Source organism: Cyprinodon variegatus, unplaced genomic scaffold (assembly GCF_000732505.1).
Source record: "Cyprinodon variegatus isolate N-32 unplaced genomic scaffold, C_variegatus-1.0 Scaffold373, whole genome shotgun sequence".
Lineage (NCBI taxonomy): Eukaryota > Metazoa > Chordata > Actinopteri > Cyprinodontiformes > Cyprinodontidae > Cyprinodon > Cyprinodon variegatus.
In genome coordinates, this window is record NW_015150826.1 from 307,755 (window position 1) to 330,975 (window position 23,221).

The 23,221-nt window shown below is 43.1% G+C and overlaps 1 protein-coding gene across 1 annotated transcript in view; it reads right to left on the reverse strand.

Annotated features, from left to right (window-relative positions):
- Nucleotides 1-4,692: 4,692 nt before the first annotated feature.
- Nucleotides 4,693-23,221, reverse strand: part of LOC107092269 (aryl hydrocarbon receptor-like) — a 35,641-nt gene continuing 17,112 nt past the window's right edge. The window contains exons 5-11 of the mRNA XM_015386637.1: nt 20,177-20,300; nt 19,781-19,911; nt 17,086-17,285; nt 16,893-17,002; nt 13,378-13,519; nt 12,104-13,301; nt 4,693-7,259 (exon numbers count right to left, since the gene is read on the reverse strand). Coding sequence (XP_015242123.1) covers nt 7,101-7,259; nt 12,104-13,301; nt 13,378-13,519; nt 16,893-17,002; nt 17,086-17,285; nt 19,781-19,911; nt 20,177-20,300 — 2,064 coding nt within the window. The 3' untranslated portion in view covers nt 4,693-7,100. The remainder of the gene's footprint in view (nt 7,260-12,103; nt 13,302-13,377; nt 13,520-16,892; nt 17,003-17,085; nt 17,286-19,780; nt 19,912-20,176; nt 20,301-23,221) is intronic.

Here is a 23,221-nt window from a genome sequence, read left to right on the forward strand (position 1 = left end):
AAAACTTGCTCGATAGCCACGCTATCCAGCCGCCATGTTCTTTAGACTGAACTGTCGCTCTTCTCGTTGCGTCACACCTCAACCCGCCTCAAAGCCAACGCTGATTGGATGTTCGTTTGGTGAACGGCTCCAAATTTTCTTCAATGGAGAGTCTCCAGACTGATCTGCGAGTGAAACCTTGAAAGCTGGCGAGATCAGGATGGTCTCACAAGGCTACTTTTCTCAGGCCTGGGTGAATCATTTTAATCATCCCTTACTCTGCTTACTATTTTTTGTTTGTCTCTTTTTAAAAGGCTGCTTGGTTTCTATAATCTGGAGCAACTGAAACCATTCTGGCAGAAATATTTCAGGCAGTCCTGGCAGGCACGGTGATTTCCTAAAACAGTTTGCGTTTGTTTCGCTTTCAGTCGTGTGTGAGTTCACACATCTCTGGGTGCAAAAAGGGATAGAAAAGAAGGGCGAGGTTGTGTGTTTGCTGGAGCACCGGCAGCTAAAAGCCTCTCCAGGAGGTTTTTTTTGGAGGGCGTGCATCACTTTCAGGTTTTATACTTGATATTTTTTTTACAAACAAACAAAAGCTCTGAGGTCTTTGTGTTTTAAGGATCATTAATTTATTCCCAGCTGTCGGGTCTGTATGTGTTACAGCTGTTAGAAGATAATAATACAGAAATCATGACAGTGCATGGACTAATGGTGCTCAGGGAGAGACATCAGTGCCTGTAAAGGAACAGCAGGTCAGAAAGAAGAGGCAGGATCTGCATTTAGTCCTTATCATACATAAAGTGACATCAGATGTTAGAAGTTAGAACCTGGCCACATAAAGGTACAATCAAAAAAGTATAAAGTAGGAATCTACATCCCCTGATCAAGCTGTTCCACTCCCAGTCTGTGGTGTTGCACCTGAATTTTCTTTAACATCTAAGCAAAAACAAACCATTTAATCATTGTTTTTGGGGGTTTTTTTGTCGTTTAAAGGCGGTTAGCAAAAAACATCCATGTGCATCTCTGCCACCAACTGCTAAGGAGTCTAACAACTTTAACCGGAGCTGTAGATTCATAGCCTCGTGAGACCATCCTGATCTCGCCAGCTTTCAAGGTTTCACTCGCAGATCAGTCTGGAGACTCTCCGTTAAAGAAAATTTGGAGCCGTTCACCAAACGAACGTCCAATCAGCGTTGGCTTTGAGGCGGGTTGAGGTGTGACGCAACGAGAAGCGCGACAGTTCAGTCTAAAGAACATGGCGGCTTCAGCCGATGAAACTAGTGTTAGCGTGGCTATCGAGCAAGTTTTATCGGAATTACAGAGTATTTCTTCACTGAAAGAAGAGCAAAACACTGCTCTGGAGGCTTTTCTCAGAGGAAAAGATGTTTTTGCTCTTCTCCCGACTGGTTTCGGCAAGAGTTTGATCTATCAATTGGCTCCTCTTCGTCGTCGCTCTGTTAGTACGTCATATGCTTCGTTGATCTGATTGGTTTATTTGGCCCGTCTATCACCAACATAGGCCAATCAGCTAACCAGTATTTTCGCCCCTTCCCAAAATTACTTCAACGGAAGGTTTCCAGATGGATATGTGGAGCAAATCCATCTGGCGGAGTCAGGTTAGTAGATTCATCCTCGGAATGGGAAACCTGGGATTCCTAAATGTAGGATCTGTTCTGTAAAAAGTGAAATTAGTTCTCAGAAATATTTTTTTTTTCTCCATTTAATTATGAAAGTTTTATATAGGGCTGCAGCTATCAATTATTTTGCTCGTCTATAAATCTGTTGATTTTTTTTCTGAATAAATCGGACGCCAAGAAGAGTTTTTACTGAATTTTTTTTCCTATTCCAGCTTTTTCTTGTCATTAGACTGTCACAAATACAGAGCAATGAAATTCACTCTCTGCATTTAACCCATCCCCTTGGGGAGCAGTGGGCGGCCATAGTGTGGTGCCAAGGGTCTTGCTCAGGGACCCAGAGTGGCAGTCTGTGGGAGTAAGGGTTGAACTCAGAACCTCAGGATTCCACACCCTTTGCCCTAACCACTAGGCCACCACTACCCTGAATTTAAACCAAATGAAACGAAAAATTTCCACTTGAGGAGTATTGGATTGAGCAGATTGACGGACAAAAAAGTTGTTTTTTTATATTAAATCCTTAATATTTATATATATTTACAATTTTGTTATAAAAACTGCTCTAAGTTGTTTTCTGCATTGGGTTTCTACACTCCTGTTAAAGATTATTCGATTACTAAATTGGGTGCCAATTATTTTAATTAACGATTAATCACGATTAATTCCGTTGTTTTAGGTCTAGTTTGATGTTTGATCTTCTGGAATCTGGAAATTTACGATTCCGTCTTGGAAATTTGTGATTTGCACTCCTAAGTTTGTGCTTCATATTATTACGTTTGTGTTTTGCTCCCCTAAAGTAGCAATTTTCACTCTTAAAATGTGTGATTTTCCCCGTGTAAAGTAATAAAGTAGTAACTGAGATTTATTTCTCATAAACTTGGATTCTCCCAGATGAAACATCTGACGTCACATTAAGCTTTAAACCAGAGAGAAGATTAAAAACTGTCAAAGTTCTTCTTATTTTAGTCACTTTTAACACGATTTTATCCCTTACGTTTTGTTGGAGAAGCTGTAGGGGATTCATCTGGAGTTGGGAGCTGTGCTGACCCCTGGTGGCCAGGGAAGGAACAACAGGTCTTAAAAACAGCACGAGTGTGATTGCACAAAAACGTTTATTTTCAGCATCTCAGAGAACATTTCAACACATCGCTCAGAGACAAAACTGCATTTTTTCCTTCTTAAAAAAAGTCTGACTGACGACAAAGAGCTTCAACAAAGAAAAGTAGCTAAATAATTGGAATAACACGGACGAGCGCGGTGAGGAGAGTTTGGTTTCCAACGTTAACAAGCAGACAAAGTGGAATAGAAAAAAAAACATCTGAAATCACAACTTAACACAGAGAAATGCTTCTTTTGTGCTCCTTTTATTGTGAAACTCTGAACTAATCAAGCCTCAGCTCGCCCTCATGGGACCATATTTGCTTCTGCTAAAGTGACAAACTCCCCAAAAACATAAAAGCAGAACAACAGAACGGTACTTCTACATCATAAAATGCTTTTTTTTTTTCCTCCATTAGGAGTTCCTTCAGTGCTGGGGAGAGTTTGTAAGCCCAGTGACATTAAACACCTTTGCAAACATTGAACACAAACATACACAACCATTCAGTTTAAGGTTCTTTAAAAATGACTCTATAATTTGTCTTCATACGGCATTTGCTCTCATAAGTGCTCTTAAATAATTCGTCTCGTAAGAAAATCACAGAAGTATAAAAACAAAGGAGGCAAATCTGTAAATGCATTTTATCGATTGTCTTCTTCTTAAATGAAAGCTCTGTGTTTGAGAACATTCAACACCAAATCCTAACATTTCCCATTTGGTTTCCGAGTTGGAGCTAAATGCTAAACGCAGCTATCAGGTCAGAAAGATGGCGGCCGCGTTCGCGTCTCTGCGGCTACCCTGTAGCAGCGTTTGTGGTCTGTCACAGTGGGATAAAGGAAACATGGCAGCAGCTCTAAAGGTTAGGCTGTTCACACCTGCTGCTGTCGTCCATTTAATGGAAACTGGATCAGTTAAAGTCGGAACATCATTTTGGAACGCCAGCTGACATAACCGGACTCAAAGACAAATAGTTTAAATGCAAAAGTCTAAAAAAAAAGACCGGAAATACCTCCCTCCTATTAAAAGAATGTACATGTTTAAGAGCAAACTGTGAAGTACGGTGGTGGCAGCATGATGCTGTGGGAGTGGTCACAGAGAGGATGCATAGAAACAACTTCACAACCATTAAGACTAAAATTATAGTCTGAAAGGAGAGCGTTCGACACTTGAAGCAACCAGTTTAAACTGGTTCCAAGATGCTTTTTAAAACCAGAATAATAAATCTTCCTCCCTCATTAAAACACTTTCATACTTTAGATCTGCTTTCAGGATCGTTTTACTGCAGTTGGAGTGAAGAAGGTAAAATATTTCTAGGGAAATATCTTGGTCCATCTCTGGTTTGTTAATGATGATGAGAAGCTGCTCAGAGCTGGAATCCATGAAATCTCAGAACCGACCCAGACGTGAGGAGATCACCAGGTGTGAACAGCCTCCTTGTTGCATATAAAGTGTCTGATTCCTTCCCAGGAACCTGGATTGAAAAGGTCAACCGACAGAGAGTCCTGACTTATAGGAAGAGATCTGCTGCTGTTTTAGACCTGCTAATAAGCTAGCACCACAACCTAAAACTTCTTTATTTAACAGTCAGTCGTGGTTAAAAGAACTAAAACCAGTTTGAATTCTAGAGTTTAATGTTAAATGATTTCAGCTTCCTGTCTGTTTCTAAAATGATGAAACCTCGACTACGGAAAAACCCCAAGAACAAAACTATTGTTTCCAGAGATTTAGAGAAGAAAGTAGCACTTAAGGTCTGAACATACTGGTTTCATCCAACTTTTTAGTCTCTGATCCGACTTTTTTCCACGTCACACTGACTGATATATAGAGCGGCTCCAACTAGGCAGAATAAGCAGATCTGTGCTGATTATTTTCACTTCTGTCTCTGTGCTGAACACAGATTAAAACATTTGACTTGGATGATAAAAACCCTTTAAAATTAAAACAAAACAGCAGCGCAGCTGTAAAACAAATCCCACTTAATAGGACTGAACAGCATCTTAAACCAGGACAGATCCTTTTTATTAAAAACATGAGATCTACATTGAAAGAAAGGGAAAACGCAGCAGTAAAGGCTGCTGGACGGTTTATTATTAGTAGGAGGTGATTGTCAGAGAGATCTGTCAAGTTTATCGACGGTTTTCTTTTTCTTTCTTTTCATAAATAGGGGAGAGAGACGAGCTTCTATTACCTGCTCTTTCTGCCCCTCGTTATTTTGTTTTTTTGCAAGGCTCAAACAGGATCACCACTTTATTGTTTTTCTGTCTTCCTGAATTGCTATCATGGGTAAAGTTTTCTATTTTGATTGTTTTTGCAGGAGTCTGCAAAAAACTCCACGACCTACTCCAACACGATTTTCCTTCAGATCAGACGCATTTGGTGTGTTCAGGCTTAACGATTTGATGCAGCAGTATTCATCATAATAGTGTCCGCCCCTATGAAAGGTTTCTGTCTTGAGGAATACCATGCCAAGGCAGAAGGAACAAGAATCTCTAAAGGGCAGATTAGACTTCTGCAAACGCACACATCAAATGCCGCTTGGGTCTGGTCGCGAACCAGCTTTGCTGGTTTGCTTCTGCTCCGTCGGTCTGGAATTTCTAGGGACGCACAGCAGTTTCCAAACCACAAGGGGGAGCCTATTCGAGAACTCAAGAGAACTTCGGCGGATGCTCACAAGAACTTTGGCAGTGCCAGCGGGAGTGTTTATCTTTCAAAACAACCATCGCGTGTCTGCAAGTCACGATCATGGAGATGGATCTAGAGTTGCTAGACATTGAAGAGGAACAGGTTCTATTAATGGAGTTGGCAAATAGACCGATTAACCTTTTCATCGTAGTTCTCCATTGTAGTCGTTCCTCGGTTTTTAAAAATGGCGGGCCCCGGCACCGAATCCAGAAGGACGACCACACAGACAGCCAGAAAGGCATACCAAGGACCAATCACAGCTGCTTGAGGTCTGCACGGGTTTACGACCGTCCAACGCATAGTCAGGATTTTTTTAGGTCCATGACGGCGGTTGCAGAACCTCTGCGTGGTCGCACACAAGAGACAAATTTGACGTTTGCAGAGGCTATGCGTCAGAAGCAGAAATTGTCCTTAAGAACAACATAGCAGCATGAAGTAGGCTAGCTTATCTGAGGAAACCACAGGAAACCAAAGACGAGATGTTTGGTAACAATGCAGAGTACAGCTGGCATTTAGAACACTAATAAAGCATGGCGGTGGAGGAGTGATGATCAGGACCTGAACTCCTCTGTTTACCGAAGTGTCCTACAGCTAAAAGTGAAGTGGAACAACAGACACAAAAGCAGCTGCTGATCTACAGAACCGCTGAAACATAAATGAGGTCGTACCAAAGTGAAGGATTCCACTTAAAGAACGCCATGCAGCAAATCAATGTCTAAAAACCTCAGTGAAATCCAACGCACCCTAAAGTTAAGTTACTTTTAACCACGACTGAATCGAACCGGGAGATACTTTTTTTTTTTTTGTGTGTGTGTGTGATATCTGATGTAGATTTAAAATGAAAACTAAACAGCTAGGTCCTATCTTCTGCCGAGGGTTTGAATACGTTTGGTTTTTCCCATTCGGCAAGAGTTTGTTTCCTGGACAAGGCATCAACTGGAGCTTCTACGACCATCTCGGCTCAGGAAACGTTAAAAATGCTTTTGAACTTTTCTGGAACAAACCGGGTCGTCTCTGACCGAGTCTCTTACCAGAAAACCAGGATGAACCTCAAAATGCAGCATCAGGGTTTCTACGCTCCTGTTCTTCTTCTGTTTTAAGAACTTCCAGAAGAAGAAGAAGTTTATTTTTATAGATTTCTCTGTGTGCATTTAAAGCCCCCAATACTCTTGATCGTTTTTCCGAACAAAAAAAAACGGCGGTGAGCATAAAATCACTTTAAATAAAACATTTAGATACTGCAGATTGTTTTAAAATCTCCAACTGGGGTTGGTTTTCCTTAAATATCTTCTGATAAACGATAAAGATGCTCCACCTGATCTCCTGTCCCCGTTTGCTCCATGTGACCACATTAAACTCTCCACTAAAGCTTCTTGTTTAGTAGATTTAAATGAGTCTAAGCCCTGCAGATTATCCCAGGCTGCGGGGATATTAAACCAACATCTGTTTGCATAAGAGGACCTTAATCTTAAAAGGTGGACCAGAAGCAGCAGCGATGAGGACGGAGAACCTTCTCAGACTCGTTCCAGGTAGCATGAAGACGCTTCGAACCGTTTCAGGAAGAGGCGTCCTCTTGGACTTTTTTCTTCACCACAGCAGTGAACAGAGAATGTCTTTTAAAGAGGATCAGATCCTCGTCGTTCCATGTAAAAAAAACAAATAAAGCAGGTCCGTCTGCCCCACCTCTGCTCTGTGTCGTCCAATCAGAGGAAGAAACCAGATTTCTGGGGGTCTGGTAGGTTGGAGACTCCGTCGGTACACGACACGGCGATGTCGCACGCCTCCACTCCGTTTCTTCCAGGAATTAGACACGTCCTGATGTACCCTCCGTTGGCAGAGCTGAGGAGGCATCCGTTCTCCACCTGGAAACAAACACAGACGTTCAGAAAGATTTATACCTTTCCATCAAACCCCTCCAGGCCGACCAAAAGTTGATGAAAATCAGCCTTTTTCTATTGGTTTTTGACAAAAACGAATGAGACTAAGTGTTTTTACATTGTCATAAATATTGTTCTGATTGACTCACATACGCCAAAGTCGGCGCAATTAAAGTCGAGGGATGGCGGGCGCTTACAGTGAAACAATTTTTTGAATAACTTATACGGTTTTGGCTCGGCAAGAGTTAAATCCACAGAGATTTTAAAACAAATTGGATGATCCCAGACGATAACGGACACAACAACTAACAAGAAAAACTTGGTTGTATCTGCCAGGGTTAGAACTGTCTTCCAGATGATGGTTTTTTCCAGGATTTTTCCATGGTTCTTGAAAGAAACTGTTTCTTCCAGTTTATTCCGGAAGAAACTTGAAAAGTCAAATTGACGGAAAAGTTTAGGTTCTTTTGGTGAATATTTTGACTTCATCAGCCCCAAATCCAGTAATAACATTGAGGTGGGATTCATTGTCTATAAACCAGGGAGGAAAGCATAGCAGAAGAAATGAAAGAAGAAGAACCCAGCTGGTGGAATCTGAGTTTGGCTACAACTAACAATTACTTTGCAAATTGATTAATCTGTCAATTATTATTTCGATTAATAATCGTATAGCCAAAGATTCCGTAAAGAGGACTTTTTACTAAATCAAACCAGATGTAACAAAAGTTTTCCACTTGATGAGTGGATGGATAGTATGGAAGAGGATTAGGGCCACTGAAAAAATAAAAAAGTGAACTGATTTTTAAATATTATTTCAGTTTAATATGGGAAAAAAAGTCGGAATTCTGACTTTAATCTCAGAATTGTGGATCTTAATGTAGATGGGCACCATGAAGGAAGAGATGTGGAGCACTCAGCTTCACTGACAAAGATGTGAGTTGTTTGGGAGGAACAGGAACACATTGGTGGAAAATGACGGAATAAGGCGACTTTTTCATTAATGGAAGAGCAGAAGGTGATTAAAGCAAGAGAGCTAGTTTAGTCTCTAAAACAGACATGGCTACGGCTTGATGCTAACATGTTTGTTAGCTGTCAGAATTCAGAGTGAGTCAGAATACTGAAAAATACGTCTGAATTCTGAGAAAAAAAATCAGAATTTTAAAATTAAAGTCAGATTTCTGATATTAAAGTCAAAATTCAGAGAAAAAAATCAGAATTCTGACTTTTTGTCTCAAATTATACTGAAACAAAATAAAAAAATCTGTTAACTTTTTAAAAAAAAATTTCAGTGGCCCTAATCCTCTTCCGTAGGATAAAGCATATTGCAGATGAAAACATTTTTTTTTTCATCTTAAATGCAAAATGTTTACTTTTTTTTAATTTTTTTTTACAATTTTGATATAATTACAGCTCTAAGTGGGTCACTCAGTCAGCTAAATTGTGTTTTAGAGTCCCTATACTCTAGTTAACAATAAATCGATTACTAAATTAACTGACAATTATTTAAATAACTGATTAATCACGATTAATCTGATTAATTGTTTCAGCCCTAAATGTATACATGAAAACCTTTTCTCACAATTTAAAGGCTATTAGTAAATTCTTTTACATATTCATTCATCTAGATTTGTATTATATATACTTAATATACACCAATATAAAAATTATATAAATTCTTAATTTTTGTCACTGTATTCTGATAAAGATTTCTCCTCATGTAGCCTGGTGGATATAGTGAGTTTACTTTCTATGGAACTATTTCTCTAAAATATTTTCTATTACCAGGACTTTCTTCTAGTTTCGTCAGGAAGAAACAGATTTCTCATCCATGGTATCGGCTGCTGGGCCTTGCAAGGCCCCAAGAGATCCTAAAGCATCTAGACATTTTGGACAAGTTTAGCTGCCTTCCTCTTGGCAGTTGCTCACCAGTTTGGTGCAATTAAAAGTTCAGACTTTTGTTAATTCATCTGTTTTCCATCTATTCCTGTAGATAAAGCTTTAAACCAGCGTCCTGCTCCGTGTGTACTGTATGCATCTCCCTGCAGAGACAGTTTCAGTGCTGTGAGCCGTGTTTCCATGCGCCCCCCATCCTGTGTTTGCAGCATTAGGTAATGATGACAGATAAATTGTAGGTCAGCGGCGCTCATGCCTGACTGGCCCGCATGCCAGTATTTTTCTTTCAGCGACAGCCACTGACCCTGAAGAATAACAGAAAAGGCTGAATGCAGCGGGGAGGAGGAGATGCCTGCTGGGCCCGGCCGCCTCTCTGGGCTCATCCCGGCCTCACTCTATTCATTATTGTACTCGCTTTCTCTGCCGCTTCGCTGTCCCGTTCTCACTCATGATTCATTCCATCTTTACCCAGATCTGGCAGTTTGTTTGTTCTGCTCAAACGCTGCTGTCATGCACGGAGAGACCACACCGGCGATGAGAGAACAGGAAGGCCCAGCTGATCCAGGACAGTTAGTAAAACTGAAAATGATGAATTTCTTTAAATAACACCAGTTTCCTGTTTGTGTTTCTGCAGGTTGAGCACCAAGCTGTGATTGAGGAGAAGCGTAAATCATAGTTTTTTTTTTTTTTGATTATAAAACCAATGCTAAATAGATCACCCATCCAAACTCTGGATCCTTTGAGGCTAAAAACTGCAATCAAAGTCTGTTTATGGACCCAAAGATTACTTTAACAAACACATGAAGGCGATTTCTAAATCAATGTAGTAAAATCATGAGACACTGTTTAAATTGGCTCACTTTGCAAAGTGGGGCTACTTAACTGCTCATTTTGTGATGATTAATCTAAGCAACTATGGATCAAACATGGAGTCCCACCAGGAGTTATTCTTGAGCAACTTTTATTCAACATCTTCATCTTTCCCCTAATTAATGTTTAACTCTTTTTCAGCATAAAGCTAGGCGGCTGGCTAGCTCAAGTGGTAAGTTACCTGTCCTGCAAACAGGAAGCCTGGTTTTGTATCGGTGTTTGGGGAGTGGTTAGGGCACCTAGTGGAATCCTGACACTCCCACAGACACCCTTAAGGCTGATTTATACTTGGAAACCAGGTTGTCTGCATAGGGCAGTGAACGCAGAGACGTCCATGCCTCTTCCGCAGACACTCTTGTGCACCTCTCCAAAATTGCAGGTGACCGCAGACAGTGCTGCAGACAGGAGGCCTCTGATTGGTCAAATCTACATCCGCTCTAGGTACCAATACCTTACCGGCTACAGAAGCTGTTGGTATGACCACTATTGTGGAAAATGACTGGTGAAGATGGACCAGCTAGAAGAGCGAGCTGGAACTCTTTTCCCACCTGGATCCCCGCTCTTTTCCTCATGTCCCTCCATTGTCGATACCCTAACCTCCTCGAACGTATCTAAACTCACAGCTAGTTCATGATTGTCCCGCTTGCGTTGTGGTGTGGAATAAGATTCAAAATAAATCACAAATATCTGCATCATACCTGCGACAAGCTCACTGCGACACCCTGCTGTGGGAATATAACCAGCCCTTAAACCCCACACTGCTCCCCAGGCCCAGCACAATGGCAGCCCACTGCTCCAAGGGCATAGATTAAATGCAGAGTTAATTAAAATAAAATTTTAAAAAAAGAAAGACGATAAAAGTCACTGGTATCAGGCGCAAAATATACACTGATTACTCTTGACTTTACTTTTCAGTGTTAAACAGTCTTTAATATTCACCAAACTGAATCAATACCACAGAAACCGCTGCACATATTTCTACTATCAGTACATGTAGAAGGTCTGTGTTAGAAATATTTCTCTTATACTCTTACTCTGTTTGTATTTCTTGGGTTGTGTACCAATGAACTATTATGATGTATAATGTGTGACATATTACTGTTTCAGAGAGGAATTGCATAAAAAGTATAGGTCAACTCTCAGGAAATTGGCTCAAGCTTAACGAAACCAAATTGAATTGTATTACTTGTTTCCTATTGCTTTAGCGCAACCTCAGCTTGTGTAACTAGGGACCCCCCCCCTGACTTTAATAAATAGCGAGGAGAAAGCTGAAGACCGGCAGAGTGGGGTGGAAATGTACCTGCAGGGTCTCTTCCTACTCTCCTCGCGAGGAAAAATAATTCTGACTCTGTGCCTTTCTTTCCTTGTTTTAAAGTGTTTTAGGTGTTAGACCTGACAGTCTGAGACTAAATGAATCAGGAAAAATATAAAATCATCCCAGCAACCGTTTAACTGGAACCTTTTCTGAGACGTTTTCTTGTTTGCAGCAGCATTTCAGTAACTGTCAGCCACCGTGTGCAGGATCAGAGCTAAACCTTCCTGCCCAGTGATCCAGGAATCCTGCAGCGCAGCACTGGAGCCAATCAGGACAGTCCGAGCAGAAGTCAGGATTATTCACAGAATGAACATAATGTGATTCCACTCAGCAGTCAGTCAGCAGTATAAAGCCAAGCAGAGCTTCGTCTAGGATGTGAAATCTCTGGATGTAAAGTGACTGAGCGTCTCTCCCTCATCGTATTTACATGACATGTCCTCTTTCATCATGGCGGTCTACTCTGAGCTCCCTGCCGGCCCCAGGCCGCCACAGCCGACTCAGAAATCAAATAATCTATTTTCCCGACAGGGAAATGGAGCAGCGCAGGGCTGCAGATCTTTTTGATATTTGGTTGGATTTCCATTCTACTGAGATATCAGACTTTGAAAGTTTAAATTCACCAAACTGAACTCTACAACTAAAAATGTGAGTTATTTTTTAATCTAATAAAATAAACTGGGAATGTAGAGTTAATCTCTGACCTAACAGGAAGTCAAACATCCCATCATGTTAGCGTCGCCTCCTGACCTCTCACCTTTCCGTCGGCTGCAGGGCTGAACATGCTGCAGCTGAGCGCCGGCAGAGAGACGAGCTGCGGCGTTTCATGCACCCCACAGTTCGCCGACGCCTGTCTCTGCGGACCCAGATGTGCTGGCTGCAGCGCCGTGGCGACGACGCCCAGACGCTGACAGATGTCCGCCGCCTTCCCGCCGTTCAGCAGACCGGTGCAGCCGTCCAAAGGGTTGGAGATGCTGTAATCTGGGAGGAAAGCTGAGCTCTGGTTTGGGATGTGAGATCCGTTCTGGAAACCCGGTGAATCTGTGCTCTCCGTGTTTATCTGCAGCTGCCAGGGGGACTCCAGATGTGGGTCTAGATGCTCAGCGTCCAGCTGTGGATCTATGACTTGGGTCTGATGATGGTTCTCCACCCAGAGACTGTCGGATAAACTGATTGGATTGTCGGCTTGCACCACAGCAGGATGTAAGGGTGACTGGAGATGCTGCTGCATCTGCTGGGACAGCTGGACGATGGGCTGCCTGAAGGCGTTCTGGTCCAGAGGGGGAGCAGGTGCCAAGATCGGCTGCAGGGCGGCAGAGTCCGCAGCCTGGCCACCGCTCCCTGGCTCACCCTGCAGAGTGTCCTGGACGTATGTGAGGATCTCGTTGTTGGTGAGAAGGTCGCTCAGAGAGGGGACGTGGCTGGGATCCAGCTCCACCTGCATCATCCGCTCGTCCAGCAGCAGCAGCTCCAGGTCGTCGGCGTTGAGGCCCAGACTCTCCAGAGCGCTGAAGAGCTCACTGTTGGTGCAAGCTTCGTCTCCGTCCAGGGACAGAGAGTCCAACGTCGACAGAAGAGGGTCGAAGCCGTCCCCGTTGCACGTCCCAAGCTGCCGGTTGGAGACGAGGTTCCAGCTGCCGCTGCTCAACAAGGCGTCCGACTCACCGGGACCGCCGCCGTGGAAGAACGTCCGAGGCTCCGCATCCGGCTGGCAGACGTACACGGACTCATCCTGACTCATCAGCGCCCCCAGCAGAGAGTTAGGGTTGAGTTCATCTGAGGAGCTCTTGTCCATTTTGCCCTTCTTGGACTTGCTGCCTCTGGCTTTACCGTGGGACGGATCGGGGAAGCCGTGCAGCGGGTGGCTGGTTTGGTACAGGAGAGCCTCTCCGGTGGCAAAGGTGAAGGGGAGGTGCATAGATCTCTTTCTCAGGTGTTCTCCTCCTTCCTCCTCCCTGCAGATGAAGAAACAAAAACATCAGTGAAGGAAAACCCTGAAGAAAAGTGGGAGGATAAGAGAGAAGCACTGACGCCAAAGGCCTCTGGGTGGCGATGATGTAGTCCGGCTTCCCGTTCTTGTAAACCAGCCGAGCGTTGGACTGGACCCACTTCCATCGGTTGTCTTTGGTGAGCAGCCGGAAGACGGTCAGGCCACTTTCACCAGTCTTTATCACTGAAACCACAGCGGAGAAGACGTTGGAGTATCTCTATTTGGGACTCAAACGATGTTAGACCAACAATCATCAAAGCTTCAGTCACAGGATGAAAATACCAGCAGAAAAAAAGTCCTTTTCCTTTCTGTCAGAGAATAAAACCCTCATCCTGTGCATCAAACTGTCCTGATCCATTTAAAAGCCTAATTTTATGCTGCATTTCCCTCTATTTAACCGAATCTTTGACAGCATCCGCTTCTTCGTTCTGCCGGGTCTGCATCCATGCATTTATCCAAACACTAGTGAAGAGACGCAGCAGGGGCTCCATCAGTTCAAAGCCTGCATTACAGCCTGCACCACCAGCAGCAGATGTCACAGTAATGAGAAGAGCAGAGGTCTGACCTCAGCCGCAGTGACAGCTGGGTCACAGGGGTCCACAGCGGGTGGAGAACCGGCTCGGCTTCACTGCCGCAGACTCAAAACCAGTCCTTCCTAAAACGCCAGTGTTGGCATCAGAATTAAGATTTTCTTTTTTATAATCGACTGAATTATTATCTTAGAAAGGTTTGATGCTGCTGCAGGGATCAGGGAACAGAACTAGACTGGTTTACGTCATGTTTTTGGACCAATTCCAGTATATTGGAGCGTCATTATGGTTCACAGACTGGGATTTGAATGAGAAAGAATTTTCCCTGGAAACTCAAATCTTCATTTAAATGAAAATCAAGACTTGATGAGACCAAAATCAGCAGCTTGTCAGGAAGAAAACGACTGAAAAAGAAAAGAATTAAGATGCTGTGGTGGTCTAATCAAAGTCTGGACCATCGTAACCTTAAAGGGGTCGTAGAATGCAAAATCTAGTTTCCATTTTCATAGATGAATAACGATAGTTCAGAGGGTGAAATAGACGTACAGAGAAGTTCAAACTCCATCAACACCTCTAAACTTCCACCTTAATATGGATGAATTCAAACGAAGCCCTAAATTGACGTAAATTTGGGGATGTTTCCTTATTTGGTTTTCTCCTGTACTTCAGTCACGCCCTGAAAGTGACATCCAGACCAGCCCACTGGTTCACAGCCCGAGAACATTAATAGAGGAAGATGGAAGACACCAGTTTAGCTGTTTAGCCTACAGTTGGGTTTACTTCTACAAGAATTACAAAGCAGGCAGTTTCTCTGTTAAAAATGAGCCAGAACCACGGGCAGAAATGCAGCGTTCTATTTTCACAGTCTTCCCAAGGATCCAAAGACTCAACAGGCATGGATCCCTGCAAAGATTGATGCTCAGCTGTTCATTTGATGAAGCATTTTACCAAAGACAGCTTTCAAAATCTTCAAAGCAGGATTTGCTAAACTTCCTTTACTGAAACGGGGGGCTGTTCCGACCGTAAGGCCATAACAGCCGCGACCTGGAAGTATGATTCTGTCGCTAAGCTGTTGATAGCAATGCTAGCATACCTAGGGTGACCAGATTTGGGTTTGAGGGGAGCCAGTGACTGGACCAGACCTTGGCAGAGAGCCATGAGCCGCCCGTCCTCAGCTGGAGGAGGGCGGCTGGGGGCCCGTAAGGGAGGAGAGAGGAAGTATGGGGCCCTTGGTGTCCAGGCTACAGTCATCCGGTCGGGTTCGTTCACTCCATCCCTCGCTGGCTCCCTGCCTCAATGCGCCGCAGTTCCCGGACCAGCCCCAGAGCTGGCGGGTGTGTTTCGACTGCATGCTGCACTGTAGTCGAACAAAATCCCGGACGATTTTGAAATTCCCCCTGGACATTTTTTTTATGTATGAAAAGTAGGACATGTCCGAGAAAAAGAGGACGTCTGGTCACCCTACCATATCAACAATTCAATGTTTCAGTGAGTGAGTGCTTGTTGCTATGATGCATCTGCTCAGCAGCTTCACTCGAACCAACCAATCAGAGCACAGCTCATCTAAATATTCATGGTCATACCATAAAGCAGGGGTCACCAACCATTTCAAGGCTGAGGGCTACTTCATGGCTATTGCATCATAGGAAGGGCTACCAATACTGACCCACGAACAAGAGGGGTCAGCGTTCACCAGAGATGGCAAAAGTACTCACTTTCCGTACTTGAGTAAAAGTACAGATACTTTTGTTAAAAAATACTCTGGTAAAAGTGGAAGTACTGATTAAACTTCTTTACTCAAGTAAAAGTAACAAAGTACAGGCTTGTAAATTTACTTAAAGTATAAAAGTAAAAGTAGAAACCACTTTTTTCATGCCGTTGCCTACATTTTAAATGGATGTCTGCCAATAGGACTAGATCTCCGTTGTGTTCATTTTCAATCATCTCGTCGTCCATGCTACTATGCTAACGCCACCGCCACCAAGCTGCAATGATTTGCCGTGAATGAATACCGCCGAATCTGTCGATTCATCTTGTAGTGGTGCGTCAAATGCAACGTAGATTCCCATCCAATTAGATTGAATTTGGTATTGATGACGTGAAAAATAATAACGGTAACTCCATTGAAATGATTCAAAACTAAAGTAACGAGCCAATTTTTAAAATGTAAGGAGTAGAAAGTACAGATATTTGTGTAAAAATGTAAGGAGTAGAAGTAAAAAGTCACCATAAAAATAAGTAGTAAAGTAAAAATATCAGAAAAATCTACTTGAGTACAGTAACGAAGTATTTGTCTCTCTGGCGTTCACCTAAACTTCATCCAAATTAAACACATTTTTATTGTTAACTATTAATTTCTAATTTTCCTTTAAACATTATAATTTTAAAATCTCTATAAATGCTAAAATGCCCTATATGATTACTATGATGAAATGCTCTATAAATGATTAAAAAGAAGAGTCACAGAATAAAATAAAATTTCAATCTTAGCCCACTGCTGAGTTGCTGTTTTCAGAGGGCGTTGAGGGCACCCCATGGGGTCCTTGAGGGCCCCTTGGTGCCCGCAGGCACCGCGTTGGTGACCCCTGCCATAAAAGGAAGAAAACCTGTCGTTTTATTCTGGGGCTTTTAACCAAGGACCAGATACCCTATGGAATGATTTTATCACCCCTTTACGGTTTCTTTTCTAACAAACATCAGCTGTAAAACTTGGATTATTTGTTTGCAGGGATTAGTTCCATTTCCTTGTTTTGATTCCCATCCTGTGAGATTACAGACTTTCCTTCTGCTGATGATTCTCACCATGCTGAGCTGTTTAACATCAGCTGTAAAAGGTTGATCTGGTGTAAAACCAGAAGCAGAGAACTTCTTTCCAGCTGTTGGATCTCTAAGTCTGAGTGGAAAATTTAGGATCATCGCTGCCTGATTGGATGTGTATCAGAGTGTGGCAGCGGGGCGGGCGTCACGCCGACTAACCGGGTCATCCGATATGGTTAACTAGGGAGAAGCAGCAGCAGCTGACTTACTTCTAACGTGGTTTTCTGCGCAGTAAAGCATGTCAGCGGCGTGGATGAACTGGTAGCCGGATCCTCGCACCCTCAGCTCGGCCTCGGTGTATCCCAGGACGATTTTCCCCCTAAACGGTCCAGGAAACCAGACACAGCGTTACACACAGCAACCAGGCTAGAGTAGACCGGTTCAGGTCATAGCAGGACGTACTTAGCGTCGCACGCCATAGGCGTAAAGTCCAGCTTGTGTTTGGTCCTGAAGATCATGTTCTTGGTTCTGATCTCCAGGATGGCGGGAGGCTGCAGCGGTGTCGCCACGGCGAACAGGGCCAGCTGAGGTGGGCTGATGCTCCCGCTCTGCGGACGGCTCTGACCGTGGAGGAACTTCAGTCTGCCCTGGATGCTCAGCGGCTGCAAGGAAGGCATTTCATGGTCAGCATCTCACCATCAGTCATCCATTAATTAATGAGACAGCGGGAGAAATGATTCAGTCTCTGCTGCTGGTCCCTCAGACCTGCTCCTCTCAGCCTGTTGGACACCATCAGTCACCGTTAGCCAAACGTCACGCATGGTGAAACAGACTGGCTGTAATGATGTAATGACCACTAATTCCCAAAGTAAACCTTCTGCATCATGTAGATCCCTTCAGGAAGCCATCTGCTGCCCTTCATGCAGGGATCATACACCTTTTCATGCTCAAATTCAAATACCTTTCAAGGCTTTTCAAGGTCAGAGGTCAACTTATACCTTAACGTTATAAATCGGCTGTAATTATCAGCTCCTTATGACTCGATGCAGTCTGCTGGGTTTCCTTAGAAAGACCAATTTGTCTGGACCATTTATGGCATTGACTTTGTAAAGTGACTTAACATGACATGATATGAATTGCCGCTAAGTAAATAAAAGCAAATTTAATTTAAAAAACATTATGTCAAATCATGCTTAGAAAATACGCCAAGCAGCTGGTCAGCGCATAGAAAATGTACTAGAGTGTTTGAAATTAATAAAACTCTCAAAAAAATGTAGGAGTCTAAATAATTTTAAGCATAAAATTAATATGCATTGCTATATTTTTATATAATATACTTAACATCTTATTAAACTATCTTATATTCCATTTAGCAGGAAAACAACAGACATGTGGAAAGGACCGCAGAGCTATTTTAGTCACGATCAATTCAGTTTTAACCATTAATTATCCATCCAACAAACGTCCTTAATCGGTTCAAACAATCCCATAACGACAGCAAAAGATAACAAGTGTTACATTTTAAGTTTTGACCCACTAACTGAGCGACAGTGTAATGAAACTCTTCTATTACTTTAACTAAACTAAAACGAGGCGGAGTGACTGGATTCTTCCTTCCTGATGAATGCACGCGTCCAGCGCAGGGGATTAATCGCTTGGAATGACGCCTTGTCAGACTCACCCTCCGCTATAGCAGCGCTTCGACGTCACGTATACCCAGGGGCGGAGCTAGATGGGGGGCCAGGGGTGGCTCAGGTTATCCTAAGCTATGTCTAAAATTAAGCTACTATAGGCTTAGACTGCTGGAGGACATGGGGACCCGTTTTTCATCATTCTGCTTCATTCTATCTCTATTCTCTCACTCCAGTGCAGGTGTTTAATGCTTGGAATGACGTCTTGTCAGAATCACCCTCCGCTATAGCAGCGCTTCTACGTCACGTATACCCAGGGGGCAGAGCTAGTTGGGGGGCCAGGACCCCTACCATTTGTTCCCTCTAATACAGACGGTGGCAGCAGTAATACTCTCACGTAAAATATTTAAAACATTTTAATTTTTCATATTTTATTAATTATTTGACAACATAAACACTGCGGTTAATTATGCACATCAATAAACTAACATTAAAGATGATTCCTGCTCTTTTCAGAAATAGATTTACTGTTTTCTGGGGTAAAGAGAAAATTATGTGTCTCTGCAAGTCCCAGATAACTATTTTAGTAAAAACGTATTAAATAATCCATTTATGTAGGTATTAGTTTTGTAAATATCAATTTTACACAGAATGATTATTGATAAAAGTAGTTAAGTAATGACAAAGGAAAAGATGTTCGCTCCAGAACTCAAACCTAAAATAATTTTATCCCCTATAACTTTTATCTAGAAAGCACGGATGTTTAAATATATGCGTCTATTTGTTAGCAAAGTCTGTGGGAATGTATAGTTAGTCTATATTTAGAAAATATGGATATTCTGCTTGTTAATTTTCCTGTTGGAACCCGAGGTTCTGCCGCTTATCCACTTTCGGTGAGCATTGTTTATTACCTGGCCATCGTTTTTCTGGCTACGCCTCTGCGTAGCCTAGCATGTATCTAACAGTTAGGATAGATAATTAACGGTTAGGTTAGTGCCTGTGTGTCGTACCTCTCACATGACTGCAAAAAACAAAATCTCTTTTCTGCGCTTTGCCGTTTTCCTAATGTTGGTTCGCTTGATTTTAGAGCCATTTGTCTATACTTTATATTTTCTGTTAGCAGTTCATTAAAATCATCCTCCATCCTCCCCTCATGTTCATTCAACATTCTGTCCATTTGGGAGTCAGGTTGTCATGACAACAGACTAACAGGAAACTGAAGCAAAAGCTTTAATGAGGTGCACCGGACCCAGTGGTTAATTATTTTTTTTTCTCTCGTTATATGATATTAAGGTATATTGAGAAAAACCTTAAAAAAAACATTGAAATTCAAGGTTTTTGAAGGATTTCAAGCATTTGTTTGAACCCTGTTTATTTGTGACAGAATGCAAATAAGGTAGATTACAAGTGGACAGAGATCAGGGGTCCAGTGAGGTTATCTCCAGAGCAGATCAGAAAAATTAATCTGATTGGATCTGAGCTCTAAAACGTTTCCCGGTGAAAGAGAGGAAACCTTTCGGACTCACCAGGAAACCCGAGGAGTTGTCCAGCAGGCAGCGGAAGCGGCAGACGAAGGCTCGCTCCAGGAAGGAGGAGTTTTCAGGCGGGAGCTGGTCGGGGCTGTAGCTGACCGGGCGGGAGGACGTCGCTTCCACACCTGAACGCGTTAGACACAGCTGAGTGAAAACGTGTTGAAGCAGAGATGGTTGATGGGAGGATGGGCTGACCTACATGAGCTGCTGCTGCTGTGAGCCTAACTCACAGTGACAGCCGTGTAAACTGCTGTGTACAGTTAGAGTATCTGGGGGCGAGCTGGAAGGTCGCCGCTCCTCGCAGCTTCCTGACCTCACCATCAGAAGTTTAAACACAGAAACCAGGATATCTGCAGGAAGGAAGCTGGGCTGAGTGTTTGGGAAACAAACCTGCAGGATCGGTGGGGGGCTCCAGGCTGACCGGGGGGTTCAGGGCCCAGTGCAGGTTCCTCTTGAACTCCTGCTGGTCTTCAGTGTGGATCAGCTCAAACACACTCTGGTGCATCACATCCGTCTGACGGAAAAACAACGAGAGCGTCAGTTCTCCTTCTCGCTCCGCTTTGGGGACAAACGGGATCCTGACTGGGTTTTCTTTACGAAGGAAGAGGTCAAGCACGGCAGTGGAGTCATCATTCTGTGGGCCTCTACCAGGACTATCCTTCAACTTTACTTGAAACCATCCAAATGTTTACTGAATGAATATTTTATGAAGAAGCTTTGAAATAAAAAGCTGAACTTGCTGTCACACATGGTGGTGGCAGCATCATACTTTGGGATTCCAGATTGAATTGAAATTTTCTGACTTCCTGTCAAATCGGGAGTTGAAACCAGAACCTGGTGGGTGTTTCTTCAGGACAATGAACCCAGAATGGATAAAGCAGACTAACATAAAGCTTCTAGATTAGCGATAAAATTTTGGTACAAAAACAAACTGCTAAAATCTAACTAAGTAAGCTTTAATCTACCAGTGGAGATATATTCGACAGAAGGAGCGTGTTGATGAAGAACCATCTAATCCAGTAAGGAAAGAAGGAAACCAGCAGATGTTTGGTGATTCTAGCTGTATGTTATCTAGAAGTGCTGCTGGAACACACCCTGTCTACTTTTAAGGCTAGGCTTAAAACTTTCCTTTTTGATAAAGCTTATAGTAACAGTGGCTCAGGTTATCCTGATCTATCTCTATAGTTATGCTGCTATAGCCTTAGACTGCTGGAGGACATAGGGACCCCTTTTTCATCATTCTGCTTCATTCTATCTCTATTCTCCCACTCTGCAGAATCTGTTAGTTCAATCTCTAACGTTCTGCTCTCTCTGCTTTTTCTCATAGTAGCTTCATCTGGTCTGTTCCTGTTTGGCTGTGACTCCATCCTGGAGAGAAATATCAGCTGTGCTGCTGCCATCAACACCTTGGTTTATAGATGTTGGAGCTTGGCCTGTTTTTCAGTGTAGTCCTGTTTCTCTGTGACTAACTGGATGTGCTCTCTTCATCCTCTGACATGGGAGCTGGCTCGGAGCTCCTCTGCCTGGCTGTGTTTCCTGGACGGGGCCGCCTGTGGAGCTGGTTGACAAGTTCATTTGTATCTATGCTTCTTTTTCTATGTCTGCTTCTGTCTCCTTGAACCCCAGTCGGCCTCAGCAGATGGCGCCTCACACTGAGCCTGGTTCTTCTAGAGGTTTCTTCCTGTTCAAAGGGAGTTTTTCCTCTCCACTGTCGCTACAAGCATGCTTAGTGTGAGGGATTGCATTCGAGTGAATCAGTCGATGCATTTCACTGGTTTTCCTAAGGTAGAAAACTTTAAATCAATCAGCCTGGATGATCTGGTTGAATTGTAAAGTGCCTTGAGATGACATTTGTTCTAATTTGGTGTTATAGAAATAAACTAAATTGAATTAAATTGAAGGGTTTTGCCCCTCCCAGCTCTACCTGATGGTCTCTTCAGATCTCTGATTTCTCCAACCTTCTGCATTATCTGTTTTCTGTCATAACTGCTGAAAGTTATGAAGAGTTGAAATGAAAAAGCATGGCAGTCCAGCTGCCAAAAGAAACCCAGAGTCCCTAATTGTTTTATTCAGACGGCCGAGCAGCAGCCAGAGACCAGCTAAGAGGGTCCAAAATCAGCTTGACCCGGCTCTTGATATGAGCGGGCCCGCCCTCCCAGTGGGGAGGAGTCACGGCCGGGTCAACAGAAGGAATTTGACAGGCTGAAGTGTTGCGTGAAACGATTCTGTTGACTGTATGCTGCGGATTGGTGTCCCGACCTTGTCCGCTTCACTCAGATCAGCGCACAGAACCCAGTGAGCTGAACCCGGTTCTCGTTGCTGTTCCAGCTGACGAAAGATTAAAAGTTGACGGTTCTTCCAGAGCTTTGATGGAATAACGATCGCATGGTGTGAGGCTCTGATGATGGAGCAGATAAAGAGTCTGACAAGACTTCAGCACATGATCAGATCGGACCTGGGCTCAGCTTCAATCACCTGATGGAGTCAGAAAATATCAGCAAAAACTCCATTCTTTGTTCACTCTGATCCTCTTTGATCAGCAGGAGGCGACCGGCCTCAGGGGCGAATCACACCTGGAAGCTGAAGGTATGAGACGACTTTAGGTTCCCTTCCAAAGCGTGAACGTTGGTCACGTTGGTCGCTGTGAGACTGTGAGACCGGCCCGTTGTCTGGAGGGAGACTAGTCTGCAGGAAGCGCCGCTTTGTTGTTACTATAACTAGACTAGTTATAGTAACAACAGACTGATTCTCCATTTGTGCATTTTGAACCGGTCCTCTGACCAATCAGAACAAAGGGTTTCTCTCTTCCTGGTCAGTTATGTTAGCTGAAAGTATTTACAGTTTCTCAAAGTTGGAACAATCAGAGACGTAAACCAGATCAGCATAAAAACAAAAAGCATGTTTCTAAAACATCTGGAAGAAGTGCATCAATCCCTCCTGCAGTAAACAGCCCCACAGCATGATGCAACCACCACCGTACTTCATAGTTTGAGAGATCTCTCCCTTTGCTGGTATCATTTCCAAATCATTCAAAGCTTAAAAAGAGAGTAAAATGACTTTTCCAATAAAAAAAGAAAATGTTGTGTTGAAGACTTATGATCTTTTTGATAAAAAAAACACTAATCAGGCCTTGCATTCAGCCTTTATGGATGGATATACAGCAGGGAGGTCTTGTTATACATTTTTTTATTTCTAATATTGCAGCTTTCAGCATTGGCCGATACAAATATTGACCCAATATGATTGGTTCAATCAGCATATTAGTTAATTTGTACTTTCGAATCTTAGATAAGGGTTTGATAAAATGGTCAAACAAAGAAAATAGTCATTGACAATAGATATAAAAACATCAGAATGGGTTATATGTCTTTTATTGCAGGATGATTGATCCAGGTGTGTCTGACCTAAGTAACCATGACAACATTGGCCAGCAAT